This window comes from Benincasa hispida, chromosome 5 (genome assembly GCF_009727055.1).
Source record: "Benincasa hispida cultivar B227 chromosome 5, ASM972705v1, whole genome shotgun sequence".
In the NCBI taxonomy this organism is placed as follows: Eukaryota; Viridiplantae; Streptophyta; class Magnoliopsida; order Cucurbitales; family Cucurbitaceae; genus Benincasa; species Benincasa hispida.
This window is the reverse complement of record NC_052353.1, coordinates 25995716-26005902: the sequence shown is the minus strand read 5'-3', so window position 1 is coordinate 26005902 and position 10187 is coordinate 25995716. Positions and strand designations below refer to the sequence as shown.

The following is a 10187-nucleotide window of genomic DNA, read 5'->3' as shown; positions in this document are numbered from 1 at the left end:
CTTCTTTTCCCCCTTTTTTCCATTCTTCTGACCACACTCTTTGAATATTTTTGAAGCCAAGCCATGGTCGGCTCTTTCCAATTTGGAATTTGGAATTTGGAATTTTCCTCCCTCTCTCTCTCTCTTTCTCTTCAAATGGGATTTTTCGTATTTGGGTCTCATTTGCATTTGCATTTCCCTTTTCTTTCTCCTTTATAAACCTCTGTCTTCTACCCTATTTTCTATTTTCCATTTTCTCAAAAACCCTTTCTCTTTCTCTGCTTCTTCTTTCATTTTCGCTCTGTTTCTGTATTTTCTATCAAGGTATGTGTCTCTGCTGCCTTGATTTTACAGTTTTTCCATCTGGGTTTCTGCTTTTCTTATGATTACTTTTACTTTTGCATGTTGAATTCAGTTTTTCTTGTTTGATCATCCGATTTTCTGATCATTTTGCTGCACTTTTCCTCTTTATTGGGTACTTGTTTCCTAATCGAATCTGATCATCTTTCTATCGCTTTGTTTGTTCCTCTCTTTTTCAATTTTTGCATGATAGTTTCCTTTGTCTTTATCTGAATCGATTGTTGACTCTGTTTCATTTTGTGATTTCTCTTTTGACCATGATATTTTGAATCGTGTGTTTTTTGGTGGATTTGGGCTTGATATGATTGATAGATTACCTGTTTTGATTATTCATAATCTGTTTCTTTCTTCAAAAGCTTAGATCATGTAGTTTTTTTGTTCATGGTGATCTTTGGTTTGTGTTGTATCAATTTAGGGTGAAGTTTGAAAGATGGCAGATGGCGAAGATATTCAACCTCTTGTCTGTGATAATGGAACTGGAATGGTCAAGGTTTGTGCCGAATACATGTTTGTTCTTCAGAATTTGTTTTGGTTCTTTTTTTTTTGTAATGAATTAGATAGGAATTTAATTTTTTAATTTGGCATTAAGTTTGATAAATTTGGTCAAAACACAAGTTCACATAGTATCATGCGTTATAATGGGGAATATCAAATTTGAAAAATTTATTCCAAGTTCACGGCAAATATATAAGATGGGCTAGATGTATAATCTAATCCTTAATATTTGAAGTCTTTTTTCAATTATTGTTTCTTTTTTCAATCAAAGAGATTAACAAAATGATGATGTTAGCATCAAATTACACTTTATTCATTGAGTCTATAATGTACTATGAATTAATAAACACACTGAACCATGAAATTGAAATCTTACTCACTTCATATGACCAATCATGTAGTAAAATATCTGACCTGTAAGTGCTTGCACTATAGAAATTTAACTTATTGAAGTGTTGATGTACAAACAATATACAGCATCATAAATCAATACCATTTTTAATTTCTTATATCGATATTTATCCAAACATAGTCTTAATTGAGAAATATAATATAAAGTTCAAATTCGAAAAGGAATGGGGATGAAATAAAATTATTGACATAAACATTAGGGGACTAAATTATATATTTCGCCTGTAAAAATCATAATTGAAATAAGCTGGAATTTCTTTTTCAAATCAAAGTATTTGAGCTTTTTGATTTCAGAATTGTTTTAAAGCTGTCAACTAATTTTAGTGTTAATGATAACTGATATGTATGTAGAGCTGTTGTGATAATGCCCATCTCTACTGCCTTTCTTGAACATTGCAGGCTGGATTTGCTGGTGACGATGCTCCAAGGGCTGTGTTTCCTAGTATCGTTGGCAGACCACGTCATACTGGTGTGATGGTTGGAATGGGCCAGAAGGATGCCTATGTTGGTGATGAAGCTCAGTCAAAAAGGGGTATTCTTACATTGAAATACCCAATTGAGCATGGGATTGTAAGCAACTGGGATGACATGGAAAAAATTTGGCATCACACCTTCTACAATGAGCTTCGTGTTGCTCCTGAAGAGCATCCGATACTTCTTACTGAAGCACCACTCAACCCAAAGGCAAACAGGGAGAAGATGACTCAGATCATGTTTGAAACCTTCGACGTACCTGCCATGTATGTCGCAATCCAGGCCGTTTTATCTCTCTATGCCAGTGGTCGGACAACAGGTTCGTTTGGATGAATTTTGGGATAGTAAATGTATATGACATTGAAAATACATAGTATATTGATTCCAACATATTCCCTTTTGAGATTGAAATATTTAATCAAATTGCTGGTATCTGAATTATGGGATTGGAGTCATCTTTGGTTTTAAGAAGATGAGATGGTTATTCAATGATTTTGTCTAACAATCTTTCTTACACCCTTTTGAAAAGAACATATTTTGTATTATGAAAGTTTTGTTCCCTGCAAAAGGATATCGGGGTAGTTCTTCGATTGAGGCTGAAATGCAGTTGCGTAATACCATCGTGTTATTTTCTTACAGTACTTTCAAAATTGTGCCAGGTATTGTGTTGGATTCTGGTGATGGGGTGAGCCACACTGTGCCTATATACGAGGGTTTTTCACTCCCTCATGCAATCCTACGTCTCGACCTTGCCGGTCGTGACTTGACTGATGCTTTGATGAAAATTCTTACCGAAAGAGGTTACATGTTCACAACAACGGCAGAGCGAGAAATTGTCCGTGATGTGAAGGAGAAGCTTGCATATGTGGCCCTTGATTATGAGCAAGAACTGGAGACGGCCAGGACTAGTTCAGCCATTGAGAAAAGCTATGAACTACCCGATGGGCAGGTGATTACAATTGGAGCTGAGAGATTCCGTTGCCCAGAAGTACTTTTCCAGCCATCCCTGATCGGCATGGAATCTCCTGGAATCCATGAAACCACATACAACTCCATCATGAAGTGCGATGTTGATATCAGGAAGGACTTGTATGGTAACATCGTCCTCAGTGGTGGTACGACGATGTTCCCTGGCATTGCTGATCGGATGAGCAAAGAAATCACTGCTCTTGCTCCCAGCAGCATGAAGATCAAGGTTGTTGCTCCTCCTGAAAGGAAGTACAGTGTTTGGATTGGAGGATCCATCCTAGCATCCCTCAGTACCTTCCAACAGGTAACTTTAATGATCACTACTTTCATGGTTACTCCTTTGGGTATATATTATTTTGTTTTAGAGTATTTTGAAGAGAGACAATTATGCTAACCATTTGATTTTTGGGTTCTAATTTTTGAAAATTAAGCCTATAAACAGTCGACCCCTCTAAATTTCTTGTTTTCTTGTCCACTCTTTACCAATGTTTTTACCAATTCTTTTTTTTGTTTTTTTCTTTTTGGAAAATTTTACTAAGAATTCAAACTCTTTTACTTCAGAAATATGCAAACCATCTCAAGAAATTGAGAGGAAATACAAACGAGCCTAATATTTACAAATAAAACAATTAGTAGATATATTGCACCTGCTTACAATTATAATGAATGATGCAGATGTGGATAACGAAAACTGAATACGACGAGTCGGGTCCGGCTATTGTTCACCGGAAATGCTTCTGAAGAAAAGATCTGATACCAAATCAACAATCTTCTTTTACTTTCATCTTGTGTCATATGTTAAGTGAAGTTTGGTTGGTTCTTGATTTTGAAGATTTGTTTATATTGTCAAATGAGAATTCTTGAAGTTGTAAGTTTGAAATGCCTTTTCCTTTTTTAAAAAAGAAAAAAAATATACAAAATAATATAATATATAGGGTTCTTAGAGGTTTTTTTTTTTTAATGCCAAACTAGTATTTGGAATAGTTGGGCTTAGTATGAACAGCTTTTATTTGTCAGTGATGTTTTGTTGGCTTTGAGGTCATGAGTTGTATGCATCTACACAAAATGTTTTAGGACTTCCTGTGATGCTATAGTTGTGAGTTGTATCATTTTTTTTTAAAGTGTTTTGAATCTTTGAATGTAATTGGTTATTTGCAGAGTATTTTGCAGATCAAGTGTAAGAAGCATTACTATTGTTGTAATATAAATGTCATGCTTTTAGGCTTTTGTTTATTTTGCTTCATAAAGTTTTAAATTTTTAAGTTTTAGGGAGCTTTAATTTTATCTAAAAATAAATAAATAAGGTCAAGTTCTCTAACCATTTTTTCTTTTGAAATTTAAGTTTATCTCTCTATTTCTTACCTTGTTTAGATACAATGGTTGAATTTTTTTTAATTTATAAGAATATTTTTTTTAATTATAAAAATAAAAACATGTTTTTAAAAGCTCTTCTCTTTTAGTTTTCAAATTTTGACTTAATTTTTGAACTATTGTGAAGGAAGAAATTTAGAGATGAGAGTAATGTGTGTAGATTTAATTTTTTTTTAAAAAAAAATATAATGGTAGTCAAATGAGATCTTAGTTTTTAAATTTTGGCTTGACTTTTGAAAATATTGGTAAATGATAGATAACAAATTGAAAAATACTGGTGGAATGAATGTTTATAGATAAGATAAAATGGTTTTCGTAGTTTTTAAAATTTGGTTTTATTTTTGAAAATATTGGTAGAATGTAGACAAAGAAAATAGAAAATTAGGAGTGAGTAAAATTTAGAAGTTTAATTTTTAAAAATAAAAAAATAAAATGGTTATTAAATGGAATCTTTTAATTTCAGCATTGATATCATGAATATATGTATATATATATATATTTTCTAAAAAGATATTGGGAATATTTGTATACCAAATTAAGAAAGGATAATTTTCCAAAATATAAAAATAGTAATAAATTAATGAATGAATAATAGTTAAGGAGATTTTCAAAAATAAAAAAATAAGAAAAACTTTTTACATAAATAGCAAACTTTAATATTTTTTAGTAGAAGTTGATAGGAGTTGATAGAAGTCTATCAGTGTCTATCAATGATAGAAATTGATAGAAATCTATCCTTGATACTACTTGAGAAATGTTGATAGAAGTTTATTAGTGTTTTTTTATTATTTTTATAAATAGTTTAATATTTTTTCTGTCCATGAAAATTTTCTTAATTGTAATTACTACGCTTTTCATCCTCTTTTCAATTTTAGTTATGTTTTTTAAATGTCCTATTTTAGATCCTTTACCTGCCTTCTTACATTTTTTAAATGTCTTATTTTAATTTAGTTTTTGCCGGTTTATTGTAGGTTTTTTAAAAGCTTTTTGTTATTTATAAGCCTACGTATTTTTTCATGCAATATTATTTTTATTATTTAACTATTTTCATAAAAAATAATTTTTGAAGTAAGAGTGAAAAAACCAAATTTAACGGAATTATTCGTTTAAGGTTTTTTGTTATAGTTCAATCTAAACCAAACCAAATCGATGCGTCAGTTCAACCAACCCACCTATACAGTAATCAACCTCATCATTGGGTTGGGCTGGTAAGAATCAAAGGCTCAAACTTGTTCCAAGCTTGATTGACCAAATATGTATGTATGTGTGAGAGATGTAAATAAGAGTGGTATTAGTGCAAGCATATACTCTAAATAAGTAATGACTTGAGAGTATTCCAAGTATCATATTTTACGGGACTAGATACAATTTAATTTTGCTTTAAACAATAGTAACAGGGCAAACCAATGGTGAGAAGCATAAAATGAGATGATTTTGGATGTTGTGCAAAATAGTGAAATAAATTGGCAATGGAAACACAAATGCACAGTCAAGTTTTAACACATAGATTTTACGTGCTGAACTATGTGGCCATTTGACCACGTACACTTGCTTGTGGAACACGAAATATTCACATCAAGTTTTTGGTGTCATTTTCGGGGATTAAAATAACGGTTTTTGTTTAATATTTTAAGAGTTTGAGATATTTAAGACTATGGGTTATTTTTGTTCTAATCTTGTTTGGTGTTTTCTCTAGTGCATAACCTGTGATAAGACACCCCTCTTTTACCTCTTGACCCAGAGATTGAACGTACTTTGAGGAGAAATCTTAGGAATAATAATAAAAAAAAAGTAGAAGAAGAGATGGTCGAGGAATGAGAGAACGCAATTAGGGATTACTTCCAAACATTTCTCCTATTGCTCAACTTGAAATTATGGAGGCACCAATCAATGCAAATAACTTTGAGCTAAAATCAAGATTGATTCAAATGGTTAGAGAGATTGCTGAGGACGTCCCCCTGAAGATCCTCATAAGCACCTTAGATCTTTTCTTGAGATTTGTGGAAATGTTAAGATTAATGGAATTGTGAATGATGTAGTTAGACTAAGACTGTATACTTTTTCTTTGCAGAATGGGCCAAGGATTGGCTAGAGACCATCCTATTAGATATTGGGAATAGTGTCCCAAATCTCCTAATCTCGTAGTTTGTAAACTCTGTATAAACATATTGTTATTAATAAAATAAGTGTTATTTTATAAGCATTTACTCAATCCAATAAACTAAGATCCAATGTTATTTTATGTAAATTTAAACAAGTATTTAGAGACACACAGGTGGATCTTATTTAAATAATAACTTAAATAGTCTGTAGTAGATGGATAAAGTTAGGTACCTTATCTTAGTGAACTATGGATACAGCCAACTTTGTATATGTTACAAGTATTGTAAAGTACTACAAATGATCTAATCCTGATCATTCATGTGAAGACATGCGAGTGGGGGTATCCTATACAAAGAGTTTGTATAAGACCGAACCACGAAATGATTAGTCTTTTTATATAACACCATTGATAATAGAGGCTTACATTTCACTAAGGTGACCATATGTGACATGACTTGAATCCTGAATGAGTTGGGAACTCCTGCTTATGAAGGCGGTCATTTAATTTATATGGGTGAGAGTGGCCAGATTGCCAACTCAACAAGCCTACCATTTTGGAGATTCGTTCGATTGGGGAGCTGAGAACTTAACTTCACAAAATGGAATTCACTCTTTTCCCGATACAGGGGTAAGTAGATAAATTGCTCCCTTAAGGGCTGATTCCGAGTCTTGAACATAGTAGCGACACCCTCTCTTAGGAAGAGAGGACTCAATCATAGTGAGAATATGACTTATTGTTCATTAAAAGAATCAGTGGTACTTAATGAGTTAGATGTAACTATATGGGCAAAACGGTAAATTGGCCCAACTGTACTTACGAGCGATTTGTGAAGGGTCATCACACTATTGATTGGTTATATCCAATGAACATAAAAATACATCTGTAGAGCGAAGAGTGCAACCGTCGGTCTTTAGTGGAGTGCCCGACAGTTAATGGATGGTGGATATTGTGATTAAAGAGTTTAGTCAGTTATTCACGTACCGTTGGAGCTTCAAGCTACAGGTACATAAGGTCCCCTTGGTAGCTCAATGGATTCAAGTTGAGAATTAGATTTTGTGTTAGTTTGAAGTGTTCAAATTAACAAGAGGGAATTTGATTATATATGATATAATTAAATTAATTAAATTATAGATGATATAATTAATATAATGTATTTGATACATTATTAGATTGGAAGAATTAATATCAATATGATTTATATTAAATGCCATAAAATAGGAAAAGAACTATGGTTTATATGTTGCATATGATGTAATATTAAAACGATAGGTTATAAATATAATATGATAAGTTAGTTATTGAATTTATTTATAATTTATTAATTATATGATAATTAATATTTCTTTTTCTCAATAACAGAATTGAGTGGGTGGTTATACAAGGTTATATAGTAACTGTGAAATAAAAAGGAAAAATAGTTTTTCAAATCAGTCAGTCAAAACATCTCACAGAATTCATTATCGAGTAAAAGGAGTTTTATAACACAATGGCCTAACAAAGCCTATACGATCGAATATCAAGTCTATATGATAGACTTTTTCCTCTATGCGATCGAGTATCAAGTCTATACGATAAACTTCTTCCTCTATACAATTGTTCATCGCATACTCGATCGTTTACTTTATCCTTCCCTCTATCCAAATTCATATAGAGCCCACAACACTTGGATTCTCACACCGAGAATACCAAGGTAATCTTGTGGTTGTGTCTTGTTCTATTTGAGGATCGAGGATCGAGGATCGAGTTTTACTTACTGGTGATTAAGGATCTTCCAGTTGCTCGTTGCATTCGTGTTGATCGTTGCGTTCGTGACTGATCGAGGGAAATACATGAAAAAAGAGTTCTTCAAAGGTATTATCACTCGATCCTTTGTATTTAATTTAAGAAGCATGTTGTAATTTATTCTTAATGCATAATCGTTATTGTTAGGTTGTAAATGTTTGAGTTCTTTCACAATGGAGTTTGGAACGATCCGCTTCCACTCACTGGTTCTCTAGTTTTAGAGTTCCTTCAATTAGTATCAGATTTCCAAATTCCACTACTGTATTGAATGTCATTTACAGTCTTCGTGGGTTTTAAATATTATGCAATGCATTTAAGTGTTAAATATGATTGTGGATGTTGTTGTTGATGAATAATTTTGGGATAATTGCCTTTGTTTAAAGCTTTCTTTACATTTACAAAGTTAATTTCCTGCGTTTTTGGGCATAATTAACAAGTTATCGAGTCTTTATTCAAGTTTTTGTTTTGTTTGAGTCGTTCGTGATGAAGCTTCAGACGCTTGGAGATACCATTTTCTTTGAGGGAGAAAACCAATAGTTGATCGCATCGGGTGGCTTAAGTTAAATGATCACTTAGATTTGGCTATGTGATCGTGTAGTATTTGCTAAACAAACGCATAGCTAATGCTACGCAGTCGAGTAAAGAGTTTACTCGATCGTGTTTTGTTGGCTCATCGATCATGTAGACGCTCCGTGTTGCACACTCCTCAACCAACGCTTGCCTACACTCGCACATGCCCTTGCCAATGTGTGCGCCTGCCCACTGATGATTGGAAATTAGATGTCAATTACTCGACAACTAAAATCACGTGATGCGATATGCGATGCATGTTCTTAAAGTATGAGTTGATTATCATGCGTTGATGGTCATGCACTGGAATGACTATGTATTAACAATGTATGCGAGACCATGCGTTCTTGTCACAAGTTTTCCTGCGCTCACGCCAAGTATAAACGCAAACGCAAGTCTGTGTGATCTGAGGTCGAACACAGGGACTTATAGGTAGATGAATGCAGTAATGTGTATGCGGCAGTTGAATAAAAGAATGATGGGGGTTGTTAAGTTAACACTAGTCCTACTCTAACTAACATACAATGCAATGAGAATATGAATGAGAGGTAGAGACACGACAACTATTGACAGAAGTAAATGGATGAAAAAATAGATAAAATGTGGAGAAGTCTTCATTGCAACCCTTAAGAGTGACCGCAAGGGCAACCTTAGCCAATGCAAGCCATGCAATCACGCTACACACACTAAAAGGTTGAACCTAGGACATATGCAATGTGTATGCATAAGGGTCGAGATGACCGCATATAGCCACCATATTCTACTTCCTGGACGCAGCCATTGTCCTCTCCGTAGGGTGCATATGCTGTGTAATAGCAAACAGAGCTTATTCCTAAGTCTCCATTCTTGCTTATGCAAACCTAATCTAGCCCTCTCGAGCATCGATTCTAACCTAGCTCTCTCGAGTCTTAGGTTCTTTCTTTAGACTCTCTCTCTCAAGTAGCTAAAAAGGTATAATGAGTACATACATATGACAAGGTAACCACATAAACTTGGCTGGCGCAAGATTATTCCTATCTCTAGTGAACAATAGCTTACATTGCTTAATGATACCAACCACTTACCCTCCCAGCCAGTTAGTTGTTGCTGACTTTACTCATAGAACAAGCATTGCGTCCGCTTATAGACAGGTGTTGCTACAAGCTTCACACTAAGCAAATAAGGTTTTCTCACACACTCACGCAACGCACACCTCTCGATGGTTTGCTACATGCTTCAATTCTCTAATCCACATGACTAAGTATGTGATACTCTAACAATCTCACTAAGTGATGCAATGAAAGTTAAGGATGCTAAGTGAAGGAAGATGAAGATGGAATCGAAGGAAACACAGAAATGCATTGAACACATAATGTATTAATTACTTAATCACAAAATGTAATACAATATAATATAAGAAAGAAGAGAAAATGAAATGACCGGCTGGAAGCAATGACTTGCTTCTAGCGAATATGCGTCAAGGCTGTTTGGTGGTGCCATGGAAGGGCAGAGGAGCTGATTCTCTCGAGATCTAACTCCGATCGAAGACTCCAGTCGTCACTCGGAATGGATGAGGAAAATAAAGAACTCTCAAGCTTTCTTCTCACGCATTAGTGTAGATCATAGGAATAACCCTGGATGAGTTGAAATTCTGCTCATCGGCTTCTTATATATAGAGTTTGGATCCCCGACA

General features: G+C 33.9%; 1 protein-coding gene across 1 annotated transcript; it reads left to right on the top strand.

The window, feature by feature from the left end:
- The first annotated feature begins 218 nt into the window (after positions 1 to 218).
- Positions 219 to 3890, top strand: LOC120077935 (actin-7-like). The gene is made up of 5 exons (XM_039032055.1): positions 219 to 303; positions 755 to 829; positions 1645 to 2038; positions 2379 to 2992; positions 3364 to 3890. The coding sequence occupies exons 2-5, from the start codon at positions 770 to 772 to the stop codon at positions 3427 to 3429; spliced, it is 1134 nt and encodes a 377-aa protein (XP_038887983.1). The 5' UTR covers positions 219 to 303; positions 755 to 769; the 3' UTR covers positions 3430 to 3890.
- The last annotated feature ends 6297 nt before the right edge of the window (positions 3891 to 10187 follow it).